This window comes from Chiloscyllium plagiosum, unplaced genomic scaffold, assembly GCF_037043375.1.
Source record: "Chiloscyllium plagiosum isolate Xiang-an unplaced genomic scaffold, Cpla_swu_hap1 HiC_scaffold_6, whole genome shotgun sequence".
NCBI lineage: Eukaryota > Metazoa > Chordata > Chondrichthyes > Orectolobiformes > Hemiscylliidae > Chiloscyllium > Chiloscyllium plagiosum.
Genome location: NW_028270144.1, coordinates 63,290,739 through 63,317,909, shown reverse-complemented (window position 1 = coordinate 63,317,909; position 27,171 = coordinate 63,290,739). Strand labels below are relative to the sequence as shown.

General features: G+C 40.7%; 1 protein-coding gene across 22 annotated transcripts in view; it reads right to left on the bottom strand.

The window, feature by feature from the left end:
- Positions 1-27,171, bottom strand: part of LOC122550608 (phosphatidylinositol-binding clathrin assembly protein) — a 161,692-nt gene that overhangs the window by 79,769 nt on the left and 54,752 nt on the right. For all 22 annotated transcript variants that reach the window (XM_043691581.2, XM_043691589.2, XM_043691586.2 and 19 more), the window contains exons 5-9: positions 23,867-23,960; positions 16,594-16,705; positions 8,513-8,619; positions 8,379-8,420; positions 3,630-3,718 (exon numbers count right to left, since the gene is read on the bottom strand). In XM_043691581.2, coding sequence (XP_043547516.1) covers positions 3,630-3,718; positions 8,379-8,420; positions 8,513-8,619; positions 16,594-16,705; positions 23,867-23,960 — 444 coding nt within the window. The remainder of the gene's footprint in view (positions 1-3,629; positions 3,719-8,378; positions 8,421-8,512; positions 8,620-16,593; positions 16,706-23,866; positions 23,961-27,171) is intronic.

Below are 27,171 nucleotides of genomic sequence, written 5' to 3'. Positions count from 1 at the left end.
AGAGATGGTCCAGGTAAATTTAAGGTCAGGGTGGAATGTGTTGGTGAAGTTGATGAATTGCTCAACCTCCTCGCGGGAGCACGAGGTGGCGCCAATGCAGTCATCAATGTAGCGGAGGAAGAGGTGGGGAGTGGTGCCGGGGTAATTACGGAAGATCAACTGCTCTACGTAGCCAACAAAGAGACAGGCATAGCTGGGGCCCATACGTGTGCCCATGGCTACCCCTTTGGTCTGGAGGAAGTGGGAGGATTCAAAGGAGAAATTGTTAAGGGTGAGGACCAGTTCGGCCAAACGAATGAGAGTGTCGGTGGAGGGGTACTGTTGGGAACGTCTGGAGAGGAAAAAACGGACGGCTTGGAGGCCCTGGTCATGGCGGATGGAGGTGTAGAGGGATTGGATATCCATGGTGAAGATGAGGCGTTGGGGGCCGGGGAAACGGAAGTCTTGGAGGAGGTGGAGGGCGTGGGTGGTGTCTCGAACGTATGTGGGGAGTTCCTGGACTAGGGGGGATAGGACAGTGTCGAGGGAGGTAGAGATGAGTTCAGTGGGGCAGGAGCATGCTGAGACAATGGGTTGGCCAGGGTGGTCAGGCTTGTGGATCTTGGGAAGGAGGTAGAACCGGGCAGTGCGGGGTTCCCGGACTATGAGGTTGGAAGCTGTGGGTGGGAGATCTCCTGAGGTGATGAGGTTCTGTATGGTCTGGGAGATGATGGTTTGGTGATGGGGGGTGGGGTCATGGTCAAGGGGGCGGTAGGAAGAGGTGTCCTCGAGTTGGCGTTTGGCTTCAGCGATGTAGAGGTCAGTGCGCCAGATTTTGGAAAGGTGCAGAAGCCACAGGGTAGTAGTCATGGGCGATTTCAACTTCCCAACTATTGATTGGAAGCTCTTTAGATCCAGTAGATTGGACGGGGTGGTGTTTGTGCAGTGTGTCCAGGAAGCTTTTCTAACTCAGTATGTAGATCGTCCAACCAGAGGAGAGGCCATATTGGATTTGGTACTCGGTAACAAACCAGGACAAGTGATGGGCTTGTTAGTGGGTGAACATTTTGGTGATGGTGACCACAATTCTGTGACTTTCACCTTGGTTATGGAGAGAGATAGGTGCATGCAACAGGGTACGTTTTACAATTGGGGGAAGGATAAATACGATGCTGCAAGACTGGATCTGAGGAGCATAAGTTGGGAGCATAGGCTGTCAGGGAAGGATGTCATTGAAATGTGGAAATTTTTCAAGGAACAGATACGACGTGTCCTTGATATGTATGTACCTGTCAGGCAGGAAAGAGATGGTCGTGTGAGGGAACCTTGGTTGATGAGGGAGGTTGAATAGCTAGTAAAGAGGAAGAAGAAGGCTTACATAAGGCTGAGGAAACAAGGTTCAGACAGAGCGTTGGAGGGATACAGGATAGCCAGGAGGGAGCTGAAGAAAGGGATTAGGAGAGCTGAGAAAGGGCATGAAAACTCTTTGGTGGGTAGGATCAAGGATAACCCCAAGGCCTTTTATGCGTATGTGAGAAACAAGAGAATGACGAGAACGAGGATAGGTCCAATCAAGGACAGTAGTGGGAGACTGTGTATTGAGTCGGAACAGATAGGAGGGGTCTCGAATGAGTACTTTTCTTCAGTATTTACAAATGAGAGGGACCGTATTGTTGAAGAGGAGAGTATGAAACGGACTGATAAGCTAGAGGAGATACTTGTTAGGAAGGAAGATGTGTTGGGCATTTTGAAAACCTTGAGGATAGACAAGTCCCCCGGGTCTGACGGGATATATCCTAGGATTATATGGGAAGCAAGAGAGGAATTGCAGAGCCGTTGGCAATGATCTTTTTGTCTTCACTGTCAACGGGGGTGGTACCAGGGGACTGGAGAGTGGCGAATGTTGTGCCCCTGTTCAAAAAAGGGAATAGGGATAACCCCGGGAATTACAGGCCAGTTAGTCTTACTTCGGTGGTAGGCAATGGAAAGGGTACTGACGGACAGGATTTATGAGTATCTGGATTAGGGACAGCCAGCACGATTTGAGAGGGGTAGGTCATGCCTTACAAGTCTTATTGAATTCTTTGAGGAGGTGACCAAGCATGTGGATGAGGGTAGAGCAGTGGATGTAGTGTACATGGATTTTAGTAAGGCATTTGATAAGGTTCCCCACGGTAGGCTTATGTGGAAAGTCAGGAGGCATGGGATAGTGGGAAATTTGGCCAGTTGGATAGAGAACTGGCTAACCGGTCAAAGTCAGAGAGTGGTGGTAGATGGTAAATATTCAGCCTGGAGCACAGTTACAAGTGGATTTCCGCAGGGATTAGTTCTGGGTCCTCTGCTGTTTGTAATTTTTATTAATGACTTGGAAGAGGGAATCGAAGGGTGGGTCAGTAAATTTGCAGACGATACGAAGATTGGTGGAGTTGTGGATAGTGAGGAGGGCTGTTGTCGGCTGCAAAGGGACTTAGATATGATGCAGAGCTGGGCTGAGGAGTGGCAGATGGAGTTCAATCCTGTCAAGTGTGAGGTTATCCATTTTGGAAGGACAAATGAGAATGCGGAATACAGGGTTAATGGTAGGATTCTTAGTAAGGTGGAGAGCAGAGGGATCTTGGGGGTCTATGTTCATAGCTCTTTGAAAGTTGCCACTCAGGTGGATAGAGCTTGTAAGAAGGCCTATGGTGTATTAGCGTTCATTAGCAGAGGGATTGAATTCAAGAGTCGTGAAGTGATGTTGCAACTGTACAGGACTTTGGTTAGGCCACATTTGGAGTACTGTGTGCAGTTCTGGTCGCCTCACTTTAGGAAAGATGTGGAAGCTTTAGAGAGGGTGCAGAGGAGATTTACCAGGATGTTGCCTGGAATGGAGAATAGGTCGTACGAGGATAGGTTGAGAGTGCTAGGCCTTTTCTCATTGTAACGGCGAAGGATGAGGGGTGCCTTGATAGAGGTTTATAAGAGGATCAGGGGAATAGATACAGTAGACAGTCAGAGACTTTTTCCCCGGGTACAACAGAGCGTTACAAGGGGACATAAATTTAAGGTGAAGGGTGGAAGGTATAGGGGGGATGTCAAGGGTAGGTTCTTTACCCAGAGAGTGGTGGGGGCATGGAATGCGCTGCCTGTGGGAGTGGCAGAGTCAGAATCACTGGTGACCTTTAAGTGGCAATTGGATAGGTACATGGATAGGTGCTTAAGCTAGGACAAATGTTCGGCACAACATCGTGGGCCAAAGGGCCTGTTCTGTGCTGTATTGTTCTATGTTCTAGAAGTAGGACATTCAACTCAAATGTACTCCACCATTCAATGAGATCATGGTTCATCCTCAACTCCACCTTCTGCCTTATTCGCTTTACTGAGTAAAAATCAGCTTGTCTCAGACTTGGATATACTTAACAACCCAGCCACCAAAGCCTGCTGCAGGAAAGAATTCCACAGATTCATTACCTTCCAAAAGGGCAAGCTGCACCTCATCTCCATTTAACGAGAAGGGTCCCTTTCTGCTATTCAACTATGGTTCCTAAACGGGCATCCTTTGGGTAGAAATGATAGAGCTTGCTTTCCTGATGCACAATGGCATTGCCTTCCATATCCAGTGGAATACAACTCAAAAAAACCATGCAAATTTAAAATCAATGCAACATTACCTGCTAGCAGCTGTCGAAGAGTCTTTAACTTTCTTGCCTTCCAATGAAGCCAGATGCTGTTCCAATGCATCAAGAAGGCTACTTGGTGCCTATGATATTAAAGCAAATGTCAGCTATATAAATCGCGCAGTGAAATATGTTCTTAAATAGATGCAGATCTTCAAGGTCTTTGACAGAGTCACTGATGCAGCCTGATACAATTTTTCTCAATGTCGAAGTATCCAAAAGAATTACTACTTCAAAGGATTACATTTTGAAGCTCTGTGAAATGAAAATAAAACAAAGCTATTCCAAAACATTGTTAATACCTACATTGTTAAAAGGACATTCCAATTTTTCAAATGGGAATGTTTTCTCAAGATTTTAACCGCACTGATAATTCTATCAAAACTACTACAGTTCTACTGCTGATTGTATCAAATTTTTAAATTCACTTAAGGAAGCAATATGTCACCTAACCTTTGTTTACCATTGAAAAAGATAACAAAACAAATACAAATGCTTTAAGCTAACCTTTGTTCAAACTTCCTCGGCTCCAGAGACATAGGTATGAAATAATAAAGGCAAGAGGTCATTTGTGGGACTAGCTTTCGGTTGCCCCAAGAGTAGAACAAAGCTTACATGTAGAAATAGAGCATGAGAGAAGACGTATCACAATAATTTTGGGTGACTTTAATCTACACGGAAATTGGGAGAATCGGTGCAGATAAGGTAACCTGAAAAATGTGGTGGCTGTTCTCACAAAAAGTGCTTATAGCACTATGTTCTCAAGCTAGCCAGTGAGGTCATCCTGGATTTCGTTATGAGCATTTAAACAGGATTAGTCAATATTTTCTAATCAAACTTTCAGAGATGTTTTTACACACCTCTATTGCAGGTGGGACTTGGGTCTGGGCCTCTTGGCTCTGAGGTAGGGACGTTATGACTGCACTGCAAAAGCCCTGAAGGATTAACGAATAATCTCAAAAAAGGTGAAGCAGCAACAGCGTCAGACAACATGGAAACAGACCCTTCAGTCCATGCCGAATGTAATCCCAAATTAAACTAGCCCCACCTGCCTGATTCTGGCCCATTTCCCTTTAAACCTTTCCTATTCATATACTTATCCAAATGTCTTTTAAACTTTCTAACTGCACCACATCCACCACTTCCACATGTGAACCATCCTGTGCAAAATTTGGCCTTCATGCCTTTAAATCTTTCTCATCTCACCTTAAAGATGTGCCCTATTGTCTTGAAATCCCTCATCCTAGGCAAAGACAACTATCATTAACCCTACCTATCTATACCCCTCATTATTTTATAAGCTTCTGTAAAGTCACCTCTCAACCTCCCCCACTCCAATGAAAAACATTCCAGCATATCCAGCCTTTATAACTCAAACCTTCCATACCCGACAACATCCCGGTAAATCTCTTCTGAACCCTCTCCAGCTTAATATTATGCTTCCTAGAACTGGACTCAGTACTCCAAAAGAGGCTTCACCACTGTCCTAGACATGACTTCCCAACCTCTATATTCAAATGACTGAGCAATTTAAGCAAGCACAATAATGCTTTTTGAACCATCCTGTCTATATGTGACACAAACTTCAAAGATATATATACTTGAACCCCTAGGTTCTACAACACAATCCAAGTCCCGATCATTAAATTGTACAAGACCTACCTTTGTTTGCTGTACCAAAATTCAATATCTCGCATTCATCCCAACCGAACTTCATCTGCCATTTTTCAGCCCATTGATCCATTTGATCAAGATCCCTTTTTAATCTTAGAAAACATTCTTCACTGTCTACTATGCTACCAATTTTGGTGTCATTCACAAACATACTATGCCTCCCATATTCTCATCCAAGTCATTTATGTAAATGACAAACAAAAGATGACCCAAAAATGATCACTGTGGAATACTGCTGGTAACAGTCTGAAAAACATCCTTCCACCACTGTCTCCTACCATTAAGCCAATTATGTATCCAAGTGGCAAGCTCACTGTAAATCCCATGTGACCTAACTTTACCAATTAGTCTACCATGCAGAACCTTGTCGGAGGCTTTACTAAAGTCCAAGCAAATCACATCTGCTGCTCTGCTCTTAATCTTTTTGGTAATTTCCTCAAAACTCAATCAAATTTGAGACACATGATTTCCTCGCATAAAATCATGTTGACTATACCTAAACAGGTTTTGCCTCTCCAAACATCCATGAATCCGATAAAAATCACCTCCAACTATTTATCCACAAACAAAGCCAGACTCATCAAGTCTTATAGTTCCCTGGTTTCCCTTTACAACTTTTCTTAAACAAAAGGCACCAGTCATCAGGCACCTCACTCATAATTATAGATGATGCAGTCATCAAAACACAAACAGAATTTATGTTCAATTAGAAAGAGAAAAGTATGACTCCATGACTAATATTTTAAACCTAAATAAAAGGTAAGTCTGGGGATATGAAGGCAGAACTAGCTAACATGAACTGGGAAGGTAGGACCAGAGTTGCTATGACAGGCTTTAGGGAGGTATTTAATAAGGCTCACCAAAGGTTAATCCCAGTTAGAAAGCAAGGCTCTTTAAGAGGGATACAACTTCCTTGGCTAAATAAGATAGTTAAGCATAGTACTGCTTTGAAAAAAACATTGTAAAATCTGCAAAGATTAAAGGTAAACAGATTTTAAGAACCAAAGAACATACAGTAACGTACATGAAGTATAGAAACAGTATGAGACAAAAACTAGTTTGTAATATAACAAACAGGTAATATGAGTTTCTAAAAAAACTTTAACAAGAAAAATCTAACTAAAGCTCGTCTTAGTTCTTCGAGGACTCAATAACAAGAAAACAAGAAATGGCAGAGACTTTAAATAGATACTTTGCATTTGCCTGCAAAGTAGAAGATTTATAAAACTTCTTAAAGATAACTGAAAAATCAAGAGGAGATGGGGAGGAATGAACTTAAAACAATCACTATCACTCGGGGAAAAATAAAATGCTATTGTACCCGAAGACAAGTGTGACCCCAAGGCTTGTTGGCCTGCCTCCTGGGGCCTTAAAGGAAATGACAGCACAGATAATGGGTTTGGTTATAATCTTCTGAAATTCCTTTGACTTTAAAAGGGTCCCAGTGCATTGATAAATAGCAAATTAACATCTTTATTCAATAAAGGAGGAAGGCAAAAGACAATAATCTAGGCCAATTAGTCTAACATTCATCAAAGAGAAGAAACAGACCTTTTGGTCATCCTATATCCAGTGACAAAAAAATCCAACCTATCTGTCAGCTTATCATTGAAGTATATATGTTAAAACACAAAGTCAAGATATAATTTGTTTATAATGCAACATAAAGCAAACAGTTTCCAACAAAACCCAAGCTTTAAAAAATGACTACCAGGATACTTTTATAGCAGGATACTTTTTAAAAAAAAGTACAATTTGATCAGGTTTGAGGAAGGAAATTCATGTTTCGCCCATCTGTTAGAGCTTTTTGATGAAGTAATATTTACAGTAAACAGACGGAACCAGTATATGCTATATACACTTGACTTTTCAAAATGCATTTAATAAGGTGTTACATGAAAAGCTGCCATTCAAGATAAGATTTTGGGATAACAAATTTCAATGGATCTCGGATTGGTTAGATGGAATTCAATTTCCCAGGGGGCAGTGGAGGTTGGGTCCTTAAATTTATTCCAAACAGAGTCAGATAGAGTTTTGATGGTCAAGTGAGTCAAAAATTCTAGGATGAAACAAGAAAGCAAAGATGAGTCAACAACCAGATCAGTCTTAATCTTATTTAACAGTAGAGCTGACTCGAAGGGCCAAATGGTCTACTCCTACTTGCAAAGGCCATTTTTTTACATTATCATCACTATCTTATAGGAAAAAAATACTACAGAACTGAAGAGCAATGAAGTCCTGGACTTCGTGACCTGAATATATATTTTGTTTTACACCAAAGTGTGTAATGAAATTCTTTCATTTTGAATAACAAATGAATATCTGCTTTAACAATGTACTGCTCGTGTACCAGAATAGTAACTTGCCAAATTTGATTAATACAGTTAAAATGGCTTTATCACCAAAAATAACTATTCTAAAAGCATAACATGAATCCAGACCCACGTACAATCTGGTTTTAAATGAATGAAAGTGACTTGTAAAGATATACAAAGTCTTTTTTTTAAAGTTAGATTAGGGATCAATTCTCTGGCAAATTTACTAACTTCTGAACAATTTTATTTAACAGTGCTCTGCATCCAAAATATCCAGTTTTGTTTTTGGAGCTTCCTTAAAGGTCTGCAAATGAGTGCCATTAGCAGAAACACTTGAGAGATTAATTCAGTCTGGGGCAGAGCTTGTTTTTTTTAAACTAGCATTTTTTTTTAAAACTAGCATAAAGGACCATAGCAATTTGAGGTGCACTGAGAACAATTTGTACTTGAAACTTTGCCAACATTTATGCCAGCTGTGCTAATTTTGGCAGAATTATGCTGAAAAACTCCAGGCCACAAGTTTATTTTCATAATATGAATTTCAGGATATATTTTGAATTCTGTGACAGCTATTATGAATCACAAGTCTGTGGATAAAGGTCAGTTGGTACAGCACAACTCTTCAAGATCTTGTTTTTGAGTCTCTCTGTTATGAAGTCATCCTTGATCAAGGGACTGCCTAAAAACAAATGGATCACAACATGCTAGTCTGCTCAAACTAATTAAAATAAGTACTTCTAAAAGAGATGCCTACCTGAGAAAGGTCTGGTATGTCTCCCCTGTCGATTCCAACTTGCTGTGTTTAACAAAGAATACCACAGTTATAACAAATAATATTGACCAAATCTTGTAGCTTTAAAAGAGGCTTGCAGTTCAAGAGAAGCTTACTTCTGCAACTTTGAGGAATTCAGAGATCCTTGTCATTCTAGTAAGGAACTTTTTGTATATGTCAAGAGCCTCCTTGCACTGGTTTTTCTTCATATCAAAGTATTTTTCTAGGGAAAAAAAATTAACAAATCAACTGCGTGTTAAACAAAATGTTAACCTTCTATTGGTGTATGCGAGTGTCTACCAACTACACTTTCAGATTCAAGTTTCAGTATTAGTCAGAACTGGAGCCCATCACCGACTGTTTATCTAACTTTAGTCAGGTCCCCAGAGAGAACAACCTGCCACTGAGAAAAGCACTACCTCGAACAAGCATCAATTGACGTTTCTTTCCTTTTTGACAATGCAACACTACTTCTGGTCAGCTAAAGTTTCAGCAGTACGTATTTATGAATAAAAATTACATAGAATAAAAACAGATTAAAATATTTTTAGAATTCACCAGCAAATGTGGCTGAGTTAGATTTGTCCTGCCTTTAATGTATAGGATATACTTGGGTAATTTTCTACATTGTTGGGTAGATGCTAGTGTACCTGTATTCAAAGAGCTTAACTAGGAGAGCAGCAAGCTCCAGAGCACAAGTCTTTAGTACTATTGCTGGAATGTTGTCAGGGCCCATAGCCTTTGCAATATCCAGTGCCTCCAAGCTTTTACGTAGCCACTCCGGAAACATGGGAGCCATGGAGGGAACAAAAGATGAATTTCGTCCTCACTTTGTCTCAATTATTTCTTTTGATAATTTCTAATTAAAATGACATTGAATTGTAGTAGTTCATACACATCGTACTAGATTTTCATAAACGAAAGTGACTATAAATTGCTATTCTGTTTATGTTGTATGGAGTGAATTGAATTGGTTGAAGAATGGGATCTGTAATGCTGGGAACCACTGGAGAGGCCAAGATGGATCATCCACTTCGTGCTTCTGGCTGAAGATTGCCTGCAAATACTTCAGCCTCATCTTTTACACTGATGCGTTGGGTTGTTCAATCAGTGAGAATAGGGATATTTGTGGAGTCTCCTCTTCCAATGAGTTGTTTAATTGTCCACCACCATTGAGATCTGATTTTCTGGTTGTGGATCGTAAGGCTGTATCACTTGCTGCTTATACTGTTTGGCATTCAAGTAGTCCTATTTGGTAGCTTCACCAGACTGACACCTCACTTTGGATGCGTCTGGTACTGCTCCCAGTGTTCCCTCCTGCATTATCTATTGAAATATGGTTGATCCCCTGGCTTGACAGTAATGGCTGAGTGGGGAATATGCCGGACCATAGGGTTGCAGGTTGTGCTGGAGTACAATTGTGCAGCTATTGATGGCCCACGGTGCACAGGTGATTTGCTAGATCTATTCAAAGTCTATCCCATTAAGCATGGTGATAGTCAAAGCGTGTGGTCATTCCTGATCAGGAATGAAGGGCTAATGCTCAAAACATCGATTGCCCTGCTCCTCAGTTACTGCCTGACTGGCTATGCTTTTCCAGCATCACACTCTTTGACTCTGATCTTCAGCATCTGCAGTCCTCACTTTCTCCTAGCATGGTGACAGTGCCACACAACAGGATGGAGGTTATTCTTAATGTGGAGACAAAGTCTTGCCTTCACAAGGACTTTGAGGTGGCCCCTCTTGCCAATAATGTCATGGACAGATAGATCTGTAGCCTTTAGATTGGTAGGGATAAGGTCAATTTTTTTCCCTTCTTGTTGGTTCCCTGCCCATCAGCTACCAACCCAGTCTAGCAGCTACATCCTTTAGGACCTGATCAGCTCAATCAATAGTGTTGTTGCTTAGCCACATTTGGTGGTGGATGTTGAAATCCCCCAGCCAGCACACATTTTGCACCCTTGCCACCCTCAGTGCTTCCTCCAAGTATTGTTCAAGCTAGAGGAGTAGTGCTTCATCACTAGAGATGGTACATGGTCATCAGTAGGATTCCTTGTCCATGTTTAACCTAATGCTAAGAGACTTCCTGGTGTCCCAGTCAATGTTGAAGACTCCCAGGCAATTCCATTCCAAGTATATACCAATGCGATGCAAACTGTTAGGTCTGCCCTGCCAGTGGGACAGAACATATCAAGGATTGTGATAGTGGTATCTGGGACATGGTCTGTAAGGTATGATTCTATGATTATGACTATGCCACGCTGTTGCTTGACTAGTTTGTGAAACAGTTCGGAGAAAGTGAAGACTGCAGATCCTGGACATCAGAGTCAAGAGTGCAGTGCTGAAAATGCAGCGCTGATCAGGCAGCATTGAGGAGCAGGAGAATCGACGTTTCAGGAATAAGCCCCTTGATGAAGGCCTTATGTCCGAAACGTCGATCCGCATGCTCCCTGGCCTGCTGTGCTTTTCCAGCACTACACTCTCGACTGTGAAACAGTTCTCCCAATTTTGGTGCCAGCCCCCAGATGTCAGCGAAGAGGATTTTGCAGTCCTGAACAACAGGGCTGTTGCCTTTTTCAGTATCTAAGTTGATGTCAGGTGGTGCACCCAGTTTCATTTCTTGGTTGAAACTTCGTAGCAATTGATACAACTGAATGGCCATTTCAGAAGGCAACTGAGAGTCAATGAATTGCTGTGTGCCTGGAATCACATGTAAGCCAGACAGGTAAGGATGGCAGATTTGCATCCCTGAAGGATATTAGTAAACCAGGTGGGTTTTTCCGACAATCAGCAATTATTTCACGGTCATCAGTAGATTTTCTATACTAGATTTTGGAAAAAATTTAAATCCTGTGGCAGGATTCAAACTTGTGTCCTCAGAACATTTGAGTTGCTGGATTAACACTTCAGCAGTAATACCTAGGGCATTGCCTCCCTCATGACTTCAACCCAATTTGACACTATTTAGAAACAGATTATGAAGGTTTGATTTATCACGCGCACACTGATTTAATAGGTAAGTGAAAATTATTCAATTATATGCATGTTAAGGTATCTGCAATATAAACTGCCAAGTGATTATTGTTCTATTTCAGCTACATGAATGGAAATGTTGGCCAAATTACAGCAAGTGAGAGTTGTGATAAACTGTAAACTTTAATCGTTCAAATCACTGAGCTAAAATATTTATCCATATAAAGTATTCAGATACAATTTAAGTTCAATGAAAATTCCATCATAATATAGCAACTTTTTTTTAAAAAGTGTTAATGAATGCATAAACAACTATTTTTTTTAAATTTAAAAGGAGCAGTGAAGATCAAATTCATGCCATGATGTAGAGTTCCCAAAGTGGTCGTGTCTCTGCTTCAGGTTGCAAATGCAGGACAGTCTCCAGGTCAGCCACGCTTGAGATGGAGTGGCATCACGCAATCTATAAACTCTGGGGGTAGGTTGGCAACTTGTTTGGGGAGAAACCAGCTACAGAAAATGGACATTAGTGGGTTCTCTGCCCCATGTGCCATAAGGCATTGAAGAGAACAAAAGGAAGCTTGGATGTAGAGTTTTCAAGTAGCTACTCAGAACAGTGGTAGCTTCCCCTGAACATTATCCCTGCTGTGCTACTCAAGGTAAAGAATTACATTTACATTTAAAAACAACCATTCTGTCAGTGTTTTGATTAGCAACACGACTCCTGATGATTGACTGGGTTGTCAAATGGAACCTGCATTCTCTCCCATTTCCCTTTCAAACTGAAAAACCTTGCAGGAAAAGCTCCGTACCCAGTTTTGTGAATCTCAAATGATGGGTGCAATTAAGTGATTTCATAAATTTCATCAGGTATTCAATATTTGTAATAAAATACTAACAACAAAAATTGATTTGCAATCAGCTCTAAAGCTGCAGTGTGTCGAGCTAGAAACTAAACCTGATTATGTGTCACATGCACTGAACAAAAGGAGATAAACCAAGGCTTGATACAAAGTTTCAAAAATTATACCACTTGTAGAATTTTCTTACATATTGATCTTTATACTAGCTCATTGTATAAGGCTTCAAACATTACGGCAACAAAATATTCCAATACTTGTCTCTCAACTTCCAAAAGCACCTCTAAAACAATTAGGCATAGAATTAGCACGTGGGAGAGAATTAGGTCCACAGGACATGAAACTCACTGCCAATGTGAACTTTGAGAAGAAAAGAATGTGCTGAATCATAGAAATACCACAACAAAATGCTTTGAAAAAGCAAACAAATGCTGTGGACGTTAGAAAACAAAGCCATTCAGAATTGCTGTCTGTTTCTTTTTCTTGCCAAAAATGGCTTCATTGCACTCTTGAAGGCACGAGGTTCACTGGGAAACATTTTGTCCACACAGCAGCTAAAAACAATCCCAAACACCTGGACCATGATTGCCAGATGACTAATTGAGCTTGGAGAGCGGTGCGGAAATCAGTCCAGTTCAAACATATCTCCCCTGACAAACACTTGACAGTACTTAATGAGGCAACAAGGATCTTGGCTGTTGGCTGAAGAGCCACACTTCACCACTTTTTGGAAAGGCCCACCGCTCAGACATTTAACTGAACAGGACCTTCCTCAGGATCAAAAACATTGGGGGCAGAAATCTAATCTGTCAAAAGCTCTTTTGCATAGAGGCACCACTGGAGAGGTGGTAGTTGCTGCCTGCAATAACACTCAGGTATCATTGTTGAAACTCAGGCCATGGCAGAATACCACTAGGAGAGGAGTTGTGAGGTACTGTTGAGGTGCAGGCTGTTGACAAGTGGAGCTGGAGAGGAGAGAGCCTCAGCAGGCACCCCGACTCCCTGATGCCAAGTGCTTAAAACAGACACAGTGTCTGAGCAAGAGAACACCCCTCCCCCACCTTTGCTATAGCAAAACATTTGTAATGTGAAATCTTGATGTATCATTTTTTTCAACTCATAACTAGGAGATTGAAACTCTTTAAAAAGTGAATCTGTCATTTATAAAGGTAACAACATTGGTGATGCCCTTATCCAATTCCATCACATACGTAAGTGGCTACGGTAATGACAAACATAATTTGGTGGGTCAAGAGAAAAGAAAAGAAAACTTATTTGCCACAGAAATTCCCAGGGTTTGACCTGTTCCTGTAACCACAGGACAGATGTGGTTGTACCAGTTAGGTCAATAGCAAACCCCAAGATGTTGACGGTGGGGAATTCAATGATGGCAGTGCTATTGAATGCTACTGATAGACTGTTAGGTTCTCTTGTTGGAGGTAACCATTCCCTGTCCCTTGTTGCACAAATGTTACTGGTCACTTATCAGTCAAAGCCCGAGTGGTCTAATTTTGTGCTAAATGCAAGTATAAATTGCTTCAGGATCTGGAGGATTTTATTATTCAGTACTGAACACCCATCAGTGAACATCCCCAACTTTGAGCTTGTGATGGCTGAGAGGTCAAATTGATGAAGCAGATGAAGATAGTTCAATTAATAATACTACCCCGACAAATTCCTGATGAAATGTTCTGTGTGGAGATGATCAGTCTCTCACAAGCACAAATATTCTTTGTGCCGAGTATCATTCCAACTACTGGAGAGATTTTCACCCAGATTTGTTGTGCCACATGGTCAAATATTACCTTGATGTCAATGGTGAGCCAGTCTCATGCCCATGTTTGAACTACGAAAATAATGAAGTCTAAAACAAAATAGCCTTGGGAGCCCAAGTGAACTACTGGGGAGCAGATTGATACAATCGTGACTAGCACTTTCCATTACTGATGATTCAAAATAGAGTTCATGAAAGAGTTAATTGAAACATAAAGGATCTTGAGGGGACTTGACAAGGTGGATATTGAAAGGTCATTTCCTCTTATGACAAAATCTAGAATTAGAGGTCATAGTTTAAAAATAAGTGGGTGCGCATTTAAAACAGAGATGAGGAGAGCTTTTTTCACTTTCTCAAAGGGCTGAATGTCCTTGGAATTCCCTTCCTCAAAACACAGCGGATGCAAAATCCACATATTTTTAAGGTAGAGATAGATAGCTTCTTGATGACCAAAGATTACTGGAGATACACAAGAATGCAGAGATGTGGTTAAAATCAGATCAGCTGCAATTACTATCAAATGGCGGAGCAGGGTCAAAGGGCTGAGTGGCCTACTCGTGTTCCCTGTCCATATGAGGCAGTATTTGGCTGGATTGGATTAATCTTTCTTTTTATGACATGGGTAATTTTCCAATTGTCAGTTAGATGTTTGTATTGTCACTGTATTGGAACAACTTGGCTAAAGGCATAATTAATTCTGGAGTACAAACTTTCAGGACCATTGGCAAAATGATGCCCTGGTTCCATACCTTGCAGCATCCAGTGTGTTCAGCTGTTCCTTGATATTGTATGATAAGAACTGAATTTTCCAAAGTCAGGAATCTATGATAATGGGAACGTCAGGGAGAGGCAGAGATGGATTTTCACTTGGCACCCCTAGCTACAGGCAGCTGAAAATGCTTCAGCCTCACTTTTTGGATTGACGTGCTAATATCTTCCATCAGTAAACTTGAGGATGTTTCTGGAACCACCTCCCCTTGTGATCATTCACTTAATTGTCCACAAGCACAGTACACCCAATCTAAACAGTACTGACCGTGTACACTGACCAGATAAATTATAGCAATTCATGGCAGTGGCCATCTTTCACCATACTTTCGAGAGCTATTGATCATGAACAACAACGTTAGCCTTGCCAGCGATGTCCACATCCCACGAAGAGACAAAAAGATATTTATGATTGGATGCGCAGTACAGATCTTTGATGTCATTTGTGGGATCACTTAGTTCCTTCTATATTATGCTATCCATAAACCATTAAACATGGTTTAACCCCCTGTAGATGCACATTGTAGCTTCAAATTAATACCAGACCACGTAAAGATTGTTTTTCTCCTGTGATGAACATTACAAAATCAGCTGGGTTTTTAATAACAGCCTAGCAATTTCATGACTACTAATGAAACATGCACTTCATTCCAGAGTTATTGATTAAATTTCCTATGGTGGAATAAGAGGTAACGCTCCCTAGAACCTTCCTGTTGGGACTCTGGACAACTTGAAAAACTGTTATGCTCAGTTAATAGATCATAGCCTGAGCAAATACTACAAATATAATTAGTTTTAATACTCCTGATTTGAACAGACAACCAAACATAACCTTTACTGGTGGCTTAGCGGTTAGCACTGCTGCCTCACAATACCAGGGACACAGGTTTGATTCCAGCCTCGGGCGACTGTGTGTGGAGTTTGCACATTCTCCCAATGTCTGCGTGGGTTTCCTCCAGGTGCTCTGGTTTCTTCCCACAATCCAAAGATGTGCAGGTTAGGCGAATTGGCCGTGCTAAATTGCCCATAGTGTTCGGGGATGTACAGGTTAGGCACATGAGACAGGGGTAAATGTCTGGGTGGGATACACTTCGGAGGGTCAGTGTGGACTTGTTGGGCTGAAGGGCGTTTCCACACAGTAGGGATTCTAATTCAGTAAGTATTAGAATCTACTTAGATACTCATGATTTGGTCCATTTCTTACAAATATTAAATTTGACTCAAATGTAAACAATCTTTCAATCTCAAATATTACACCTGTAGAACAGGAAGTGTATACGTACAATAATTGGAAAAAAGAGACGTGCCAACCACAAAACTGTAATGCAGCTAGTTATCGAAACTACTATACACAATAGTGAAGGAGTTAAATGCATAGGCCTTGCACAAGGCAAAAACAAAAGGATTCAGATATCCAGGGGAAGCACTGTAATAACTAAGTTTTTAAAAAAATTTCCATTAGGTTGAAAATTCAAAATGGTAACATTTCTTAATAGTATTCCCACATTACAAACAATAATGAAATTTCACCATGTAGAACAGTTGGATAGAAAGTAATTTTAGATGGTTTGAGCAAAGTTTCTGACTCCCCCTCATTACATTTACGTTTTGCCCTTGCAAGAAAAAAAAGTATCAAAAAAATGCACAGGATGGCCAATGACATTGAGCTAGAATAAAGAAATTTATCAAAACAAAATTGTCCAAGAATAAATCATTTCAGCCTACAAATTCCAGCATGAAATACGTCAACGGATAAAATTATTTTCAAAGTTATGTCCTTAACAGCCAGCTTTACATTTCTTGCCCCAAAGCAGAATAAACTTACCCAATAGATTAATGATCCCTTCATTATAAGCTGCAAAAAGTCTAATGGCATCTTTGAATAGTAGCATAAAAGCTGCATTGATCACTCCATTTGTGAGTTCATTGGCACTGACCTATAAGACAGAAAAAAAATCAAGTTCTCCACAACGTTATCATTTTCCATTTGAGACATTTTCCTGGCTGTTTCTGCCAATCAGAAATAAAGATGATCATCTTTTGCTGGGGCGGGCGAGAAGAGGACTGCATTAGATACAAGAGCAATAATTGGTGGTTACAACCTTAGCAAACAAAGCAACTTTGTCGTTCTTCAAGTTGCAATAATGTAGTTATACAGTTATGTAAGAGCAAACAATAGTCAAGATACAAATACACTAAAATTAAGGAGAAGGTATTTAGTAAACTGATGGGGTTAAAGGCAGATAAGTCCCAGGGCCTGACAGCCTGCAACCTGCAGCATACATATTGGATGCATTAGTTATGATATTTCAAAAATTCCCTGGATTCTGGAAAAAATACCAGTGGATTGGAAACATGCTAATGGGACACACTTATTCAGAAAGGAGATAGGCAAAATGTGGGAAACTGTAGACCGGTTAGTTTGACCTCTGTCATCCAGAAGTCAAGTCAATCATAAAAAGGAGAAAACTGAACACTTGGAAAACCAAAATTAAATTCACCAGCTTCAGCACAGCTTCATGAAAGGCAAGTCGTGCTGGACAAACTTGTGATTTTTTTATTAAAGGATGTAACCAGCAAGGTGGTAATGAGGATCCAGTGGACATAGTATATATAGATTTCTAGAAGACACTTCACAAGGGTGCAGCATAAAAGACTGATCCTGAAAGTTAGATCCAAGGGGTAGAGTACTGGCTTGGATACAGGATCGACTGACAGACAGAATTAGTTGAGGTTAACTGTAACTGGATGGTGAACTGTAACTAGTGAGGTGCTGCACAGTTCAGTTCTCAAACCTCAACTACTTACAATCTATCTATATAAATGGTGTGCAAGCAGGGACAGACTGTAACATGGCAAAATTCACAGATGACACTAAAGTAGATGGGAAAGCAGGCTGCTTGCAGAGTTTACAGATGGATATTGATAGCCTAGGAGAATGGGCCACATTCTGGCAGATGGAATTTAATGTGGATAGGTTTAAGACTGTGCATGTTGGCTCGAAAAATATGGGCAAATTATTATTTAAAGGAGAAGCAAATTCAATACGCTTAGTCCAGAGAGATCTGGGTGCCTTTGTGCACGAATCACAGAAAGTGGGTCTGCAGGTCCGGCATATACTAAGAAAGGTTAATGGAATCCTGGCATTTGTTGCTAACAACTGGATTATAAAAGTAAAGAAGTGTTGTTATAATAATTACACTTTGGTGAGATGACACCTGGAGTGTGTGTGTCCAGTTTTGGTCTCTTTACTTGAAGGATGTAGTGGCACTGGAAGCAGCTCACAGCAGGTACACCACATTGATTCCATGTATGAAGGGGCTGTCGTATGAGTATTAGTAGAATAACTTAGGCACGTACTCCCTGGAGTTCAGAAAATGAGAGGGATCTCATAGATATATAAAATGCAAAAGGGAATTGATAAGGTAGACGTTGAACAGATTGTTCCCTCTTGCGGAACGTCTCAATTAAAAGGTCATAGATAAAATCAGATGAAGAGAAACTACTTCTTGCAGAGGGTTGTGAATCTGTGTCCCAAGATTGCATTGGAGGCAGCAACCTACAGATTCAAGAAAGAAATAGATAGGTTTCTGATGAAAAGTGGGATAAAGGGCAATAGGGAATAGGCAGGACAGAGAAGTGAAGACCAGGATAAGATTAGCCATGATATTAAATGGCAGACTGGGCCCAAAGGACTGAATTGCCTACTCCCACTCTTAAGTTCTGAAATAAAAATGTAAACACACAAAGATGACAGATGCCAGAAGAGAGAGAACTGGTGAACACGTGAAAAAGCAGGAGAAAAAGACATTAAGCACAATGCAAAAAAAGGTCTTTTATTAAAAGATATGTTCAAAGTATGTTGGGATTGCTAACCAACATTAATTGCCCTCAAGTAGCTGATGGTGAGCCATTTTCTTCTTTATATCAAGTGGCTTATTCGGTCACTTCTATGGACAGGTAAGAGTGAACTGCATCATTGAGAACATGGAGTGATAAATAATCCTGATGGAGTCACATTTTGGTCAGACCAGATATGATGGTACATGTCCTTTAGGGAAATAAATTTATGAACCAGATGGGTTTTCACAACTTCATTGTCACCACTACTGACAGCAATTTTTTAATCCCAGTTCCATGTTAATTAATTGAGTTTAGACCAACCAGCTGACATGATGGGATTTGAACTCCCGGTTCCATCAATTAGGTCCAGACCTCTCAGTTACCAGTCCAGTAACATTATCATTGAGCTATCTCAATGCAAAAAAGGAGTGACTCAAAAAGGGAGTGAAGTACTTACTGCATCAATAGCAATTTTATAAAGTAGAATTGAGTGGAAAAATGTTTCATGAGCACAGTTTTAAACTTCAAAAGAAAAATGGCTATGAATAGAGATTCAAATATGGTGGCACAGTGGTTAGCACTGCTGCCTCATAGCGCCAGAGACCCGGGTTCAATTCCCACCTCAGGCGACTGTGTGGAGTTTGCACATTCTCCCAGTGTCTGCGTGGGTTTCCTCCAGGTACTCCGGTTTCCTCCCACAATCCAAAAACGTGCAGGTTAGGTGAATTGGCCATGCTAAATTGCCCGCAGTGTTAGGTGAAGGGGTAAATGTAGGGAAATGGGTCTGGGTGGGTTGCACTTTGGCGGGTCGGTGTGGACTTGTTGGGCCGAAGGGCCTGTTTCCACACTATAAGTAATCTGATATAAAAAAATTACGAATTCACCAGTAATAAAACATGCACATGTGGTCTCCATTTTTCTTTACTTAAAGCTCCAGTATCCCCAGTTCAGATGTATTGATTCAGTAAACTTGCTGTACGAATACAATGGGTTGCAGCAAGTTTGCGATAGGCAAATTAGGTCACAGAGCCCACTTGCAAGTAGTGAGATATATTAGTATGAAGAAAAATGTGAACGGTTTAAGACTGGAGCAGAGACCAAATCCAGCAATCATAACAGAAATGGTGAAGGATAAAAAGAGCTAAACAGCTATTCTGAATGTTTGGGTCCCTTCCTCTTTCTTCACAATAGAGTAATACACCACTTTTATAGTGTTGGTGTACAATGCAGAAACTGTCCACAAGTCTAAAAAGTCCACATTGATATCATGACTGCTAATGTTGAACAATTTCATTCACTTGTCCTATTCGCTTGTTGTACTCCAGTATCCTTCAGCCACTTTTCTGAACTAGAGTTAAAGTATTATCTCAGTATTTTTCCACAGCTATCCAATAGTGTCAATAAACTTTGACCCATTCTGTTTAAAGAAATATTCTCCCATGCTCTCATTCCTAAATACCTATAATTTGGTCTACAAAAGACAGTTTGTTTCTCTTCATTCCAACAAATCAATCATGGGTGGCACAGTGGGCAGCACAGTAGCACAGTGGTTAGCACTGCTGCCTCACAACACCAGAGACCCAGGTTCAATTCCCGCCTCAGGTGACTGTGTGGAGTTTGCACATTCTCCCAGTGTGTGTGTGGGTTTCCTTTGGGTGCTCCAGTTTCCTCCCACAGTCCAAAAACGTGTAGGTTAGGCGAATTGGCCACAGTGTTAGGTGAAGGGGTAAATGTAGGGGAATGGGTCTGGGTGGGTTGCACTTCAGCGGGTCAGTGTGGACTTGTTGGGCCGAAGGATCTGTTTCCACACTGTAAGTAATCTAATCTAAAAACAGAAAACTCTACTTTGATGACAACAACTTCACTTTTCCTCCTAAGACTTCCTCTTATAGACTCAATAACCTTTCTTTCGGGACAAATCCATAAGATACATAATATCAAGATTTTATTTAAACTCACTATCACAGCTCTACATTTATTTCACATTCTGGCCACAAAGCCAAATATTCCATTAGTTTATAATAACCCTAACTACTTCAACTACCGCTTTGCTGAACCTACACACCCAATTCTCTACTCTTCTAGATGATCCAGCTTTTCACTAAAGTACAACAGTTGGACTTTTACCAAATGTTCTTACTTAAATGTAATTCTGCCCCTTTGTTTCCCAAAATATCAATTTTGTCAGTATAAATCTGAGATTTATAATCGATCTAAGATTTTTTTCACCCCTTCACAACCGATATTTGTAACACTGATGCACAATTCAAATGCGAAGCACTGCTGAATCAAAACACACTAATTCAGAAAGGGGAATGAAACTTAAAAATTAAGACTCAAGCCAACACAAAAAAGACAAATGAAAAATATCACAACCTCTCAGTCCAACTGGTATATTAAATTTACTTGACACTAGACATCTGGCCCATAATGAACAGCCCCAAATAAGTAAAAATGAAAAAGTCCATTCAAGGGCCAATGAGACCTTCAAGTGGGAGCCCAAAAGGCAATGAAGCTGATCGGGTTCATTATGGCTTGACTTTGCAAAAATACAACTATTCTAACAGATGCACAGATTTACTTGCAAGTGAATGCTTATTCCTCCACAGTTCCTGCATCATAGTTCTGAGGTCTGAATGTAGCAGCAGTGGATGCATTCGTAAAGCTGGCATGCATTATCAAACAACATAATGACCAGCCTGGAGAAGGACTGTGAGGAAGCCTCCCAATCTGCATGGTGGCTCAGTGGTTAGCACTGCTCCCTTACAGCACCAGGGAACCGGGTTCAATTCCCACCTCGGGTGACTGTGTGGAGTTTGCACATTCTCTCTGCATCTGAGAGTTTCTTCTGGGTGCTCTGGCTCCCTCCCACAATGCAAAGATATGCAGGTCAGGTGAACTAGTCATGCTAAAGTACCCATAGTGTTAGGTGTAGGAGTCAGAGGGAAATGGGTCTGGTTGGCTTATTCTTCAAAGCGTCAGTATGGACTTGTTGGGCTGAATCGCCGGTTTCCACACTATAGGTAATCAAAACTATATTACGCTCTCTAATTATTGCTTGTATAAGGAAATTATTCTTGTAACATATTTCAAACGCAAATATTATTGCACAGACATTCTACTAAATCGTTAAAATATCACTGTTTGCAAAATACTACAGGCTTCCTTTGTTTTTTTAGAAAACATGTCCTTTGTGTATTTTATTCTTATTGTTTTACTATCTAGCTTCCAATACATAAACTAGTATATGACCTATTACTGATCTAAATAAAGGACAAACGTAGGACAGCATAATTTATTTTAGTTTGAGTAAATTATGACATCGATCAACAATGTCAGGTCTGGGAAAGAGAGTTAGGAATTCAGATCTATTCGGAAACGTGGGAGGGTATCTGAGAACGCGAGTAAGATTTCGATCTGTAATAGGACCCACGCTAAGCAGTTAAAGATTCTTCATTGGGTTCATCTGGCCCCAGATTGCCATGTGAAATTAAAAAAGAGGGAGCATTTCCAATGTCCTCAAATGTAAAACATGCACAGGTACCCTCACTCATTATTTGTGGTCATGTCACGAACTTCATAGGTATTGGAGCGCTGTGGCAGGAGTAATAGAGGGGGTCTTGGGGACCAAGGTTAAGGGGGACCCAGTCTCTCTTCTCCTGGGCTTGCCAAATTTACCTTCCTCAGATGTACATGGAAGAAAGCTTTTTAACATTCTCACTTTTTGTGCGAGGAAGAACATTCTGATGTGCTGTGCGTCTGAGAATGCCCTGGGCCTGCCAGGGCGGTGTAAGTTAATTATGGAACACATCCCTTTGTATTTTCTCTCTACTATGGTGCACCAAAAAACAGAAAACTTTTTATAAGACATGACGGCCCTTCTTGAATTACCTGGAAGCAGATCTGTCTGCCATTTTATTTAGCGCCTTCGCTTAGCCATAATGGTTTGGTTTAGTGAACCTGATGACCTGAGAGGAAGAATTTCGAATAAATGTGGGTGTAATAATAAATGCTCTCAAAAGGTTGGGAGTTTTGTTGCGCTGAGCGACATTATTTATTTATTGATCCTGAGTGAGTACAATGTGGTTTGTTCTGTAGAGTAGTGTAACACTTAGTTTGTTGTTGTTTTGGTTGTTATAATTTCATAGGTTTTTTTCGTAATTTTATAATTTTGTAATGAAAACTTTTAATAAAATATTTTTTAAAGTAATTTATGAAATTTTATTAGTCATCAAAATTAAAACAAACAGTCTCCAGCAAATTACACAGAAAACTTGACTGCTTGCTCCATATTGTGTAACTCTTGGGATTACCTACCATGTCAAGGACAATATTTTAACAATTACTCACTTAATAGACACATGCACAGAACAAGCTACATGAAAGTAAAACCCTATTATGAATAAGGACCCAAGATATGAGAAAATAATGAAAAATTGTACAAGAGTAAATCTGGAATCTCAAAAAATATAACCACCATTTTCCAAGTTCTGATAATGACTTCAATCTCCTACTTAAGACAATTTTAGAGGAACCTCGGTTATCAGAATATCAATTATCCAAATATCGGATTATCCGAAGGGGATCTCAAGGCCCCGATAGAAACGTTACGTCAAAGAGCTGTTTCAACCCTGATCGTGTCTTTTGTTTACAGGTACAATGATTAAAAACAAACTCAGCTCACTGAGATTTTGCCGAGAACAGTTCTGGACAGTTCAGGCACAGTCTCCAAATGACTGACCTCCCACACTCACTCTCTCCCCCAACACTTTCCCTGGACTCCTACACAGGGGTGTACCCTTAAACCACCCTTCCCCAGATATTTTATCCAACATTGTCCTGTACAGGGCAGAGATTAGAATATGTCAAAAAGTTGCAGTTAAACTGTGTGTGTGTGTGTGTGTCTGCAGTAGCAGTCTTAGTGTTGGCGTCCAGTCCAGCTGGCGGGGTGGGGGCTGGTCGGCCGGGGCGGGAGTCGGACAGTTGGATAGTGTTTGGGGGTGGGGTGGGGGCGATCAGGGTTGGGGGTGATGGCTCGCGCGGTGTACTGCTGCTTAGTCTCCTGCACAGGGAGCAGACTTCACAGAAAACTCGGAGTGCCTGGGGAAATCAATTCACCAAATAATTATCTGAACGAAATAGTGCCCGACGATCTTGTTCAGATAATCGATGTTCCTCTGTATTTGGTTTTGTCAATCATTACATAAATCTGAATGTATCCAAAAGGAAGTTTATATGCCAGAGACAAAACTCACATTGAAGTCCAGCAATGCATCCATCTGATTCTGTATAATGGGCATAGTCTTTAGCAATTTCTCTGTATTCATTGTTCTCATCACTCCATCAGCCCTAATGAAATAAATACATATTAAATGTAAAATACTTACAGGAACAAGTCTAAAATAACTTATCGTTAGGAAAGCTAGTATAACTAAATACGCTATGTCAGTAGAACAATGACAAATACACTTGCATTACCTAGATTGGAGATATATTAGGTGGTAAAACTGTATAGTGCACACATCTGAGATATATGCAATGAGCCAATTACACTTCCATCACTCCTCAACATAGAACCCTCAAAAATGTTAAAATGTGCCAATGAGTGGAAAATAAAGAATGAGGCTGCCCAAACCCATTTCATGGTAGTCTGGATTTTATATGTAGTAATAATCAACATATCGAAAGAACAAATATGAAACAAGGAGGATGCTGAACTTTATAAGATATCAATTCAATCATAATTGGAGAATAGTGTACAGTTTTGGTCAGTTTATTATTGAACAAATGTTCAGGTCATACAAATAGTAGCAATATGGAACCAACGTGGAACTTGCAGCACAGGGATATTGTTATGTTCAAAGACTTAAAACCAGGAGACATTGTATGAAAGGTGGTTAAGGAGATTCACTTAGCAACACTTAGGTGCTTTCGAAAAAATTACATGAATTTGTGAAAGATTATTGATACTGACAGGATTGTAAACACACAAAAATGTAATTCAAGGTTTATAGCTTGGGTGCCGGTTGCAGTTTTGTTGGCATGTTCCCAGCTGAGCCAGGAAGTTTGTTTGCAGACATTTCATTCCCTTTCTAGGTGACATCTTCAGTGCTGCTGCACTGTCAGTTGGAATTTATTTGGTTTTGTTCCCATTGCTTCCAGTTGTTCATTGCAGTGTTCGTATAGAAGGTCGAGGTCAATGTGTTTATTGATGGAGTCTGTGGATGAGCGCCATGCTTCTAGAAATTCCCTGGGTGTCTTCTGTTTGGCTTGTCCTATTATTGTTATGTAGCCCCCATCAAATTTGTGGTTCTGGTCACCTGCGTGTATAGCTACTAGGGTCAGCTGTTTGTAGCGTGTAGTGGCTAGTTGCGGATCGCTAGTTGTCTGCCTGTTTGTCTGATATAGTGTTCTGTGCAGTCCCTGCATGGAATCTTTTACATCATATTTGTCCTGCACATGATGGGTTTTGGGTCTTTATTCATTTGATATTCAGCAGCCAGATACATGAACAAATCAACAGGACACCTATCGGCTCACCCATCTCCGGGTTCATAACAGCAGCGGCGATGCAAAAACTAGAACACAGAATGGGAAATACACTACAAAAAAAGTGTACAGAAAAGCCATACACATGGATCAGATCCTGAATTCTAATAGCTGCCACCCAAACACACACAAGAGAAGCTGCATTAGGACTCTGTTCAAAAGAGATACAATACACTGCAGCACTCCTGATCTGTGCAGAGGAAGAACACCACCTGTGCAAAGAACAGATACTCCGCAACTTCATCTGGCAGACAAACAACACCATGAGGACATGCCACAACCCAACACACTAACCACTCTACCCTTTCTAAAAAAATGTCTCAGAACAGACAGCCAGGCTTCTCCAATCATTCAAATTCATGACAGTATAAAAACCAACAGCCAAGCTCAGGCAATGGATCCAGGTTAAAACTCACCAGAACAAAAGTCCCAATACCCATCATGTGCAGGACAAACATGGTGTACAAGATTCCATGCAGGGACCGCACAAAATACTTTATAAGAAAAACAGGCAGACAACTAGTGATTCGCATTCACGAACATCAGCTAGCCACTAAACGACACGATCAGCTGCCCCTGGTAGCTACACACACATACAGATAAGGATCACAAATTCGACAGGGACAACACAACAATAACAGGACAAGCCAAGAGAATTTCTAGAAGCATGGCACTCATCCACAGACTCCAACAATAAGCACATTGACCTCGATTTAATATACCAACCACTGCAACAAACAATCGGAACTGGCAACCAAAATCAGCGGGAATGAAACCAAATAAATTCCAACAGACACAGTACCACCAGCACTTCACAGGAGGCTCCACAGCACTGAGGATGTCAACTAGAAAGAGTTCAAAACGTCTCCAAACAACTTCCCAACTCAGCAAACATACTCACAACAACTGCAATAATGTAATTCTTCCACTGAATACTGCACTTCAAAGCAATTGACATATAGCAAATAAAAGCACAAGAAAAAATATAAAACCAGAAACATTAAGACTGCTGTTATATACTAAATATGTACTGTCAAGTCCCCTGACCTTCAAAAATCATGCTGTTATTTACCTGCTGGTCCCTGCAACTTTGATGTTTTTCCCTATTTGCTGTTTCTATAAATGGTATAATTTAAATAACTTCAACAACTATTTGTGATGATTCTTTCCAAATTATAATAAATAATATACTGCATGAGGACATTCTTCTGAAGTTAACACAAGTGCTTTTCTATACAACTAAAATATTGCAGAGTGCTTAATAATGCCGTAAATTGCTTTGAAATGCAGCTACTGTAAAAAGGACCATGAAAGGTGACTCAAATTCTCTTCCAACAGTAAAATTACATGACTGATGGGATTTTCAAAGAAAAAAAAATTAAAGTTGCTATGCTAATTAGTAACATTCTCCTCTTCATTTTTAAATCCATACTTGTTATTGTTTCTCTCCTCCATTCGCACCCCTCCCAAGCCACAGAACAATACTTACAATCAAGACAGTGTTAAAAAGTAAAGCACGTACGCTCACTTTCACATAGAGACTATTTTCTGAACATTTAAAGTAAAAGAGGATTCTGGGTAATCCAAGATGGAGGATGGGAAAAATGTCTGGCTGTAGGAGCTGCTCCTTTTTGTTTTTAGGTATTTTAGGTGGTGGAGGTGATTTCCTTGAATTCCAGGAGCAGCAATTACTGTTTTATATGCTGTTGCATTGTTATGGAACTTTGGGGGAAAAAAATCAAAACAACAGCAGTTTTAAAAGGGAGAAGAACAGACAAAGGAAGCACATGGTGAGGACAGTGCAGGAGTGAAGGAGGGGAGGGGAGGGGAGAGAGAGAAGGAGGGGAGGGGAGGGGAGAGAGAGAAGGAGGGGAGGGGAGGGGAGAGAGAGAAGGAGGGGAGGGGAGGGGAGGGGAGAGAGAGAAGGAGGGGAGGGGAGGGGAGAGAGAGAGAGAGAGAGAGAGAGAGAGAGAGAGAGAGAGAGAGAGAGAGAGAGAGAGAGACAGAGAGG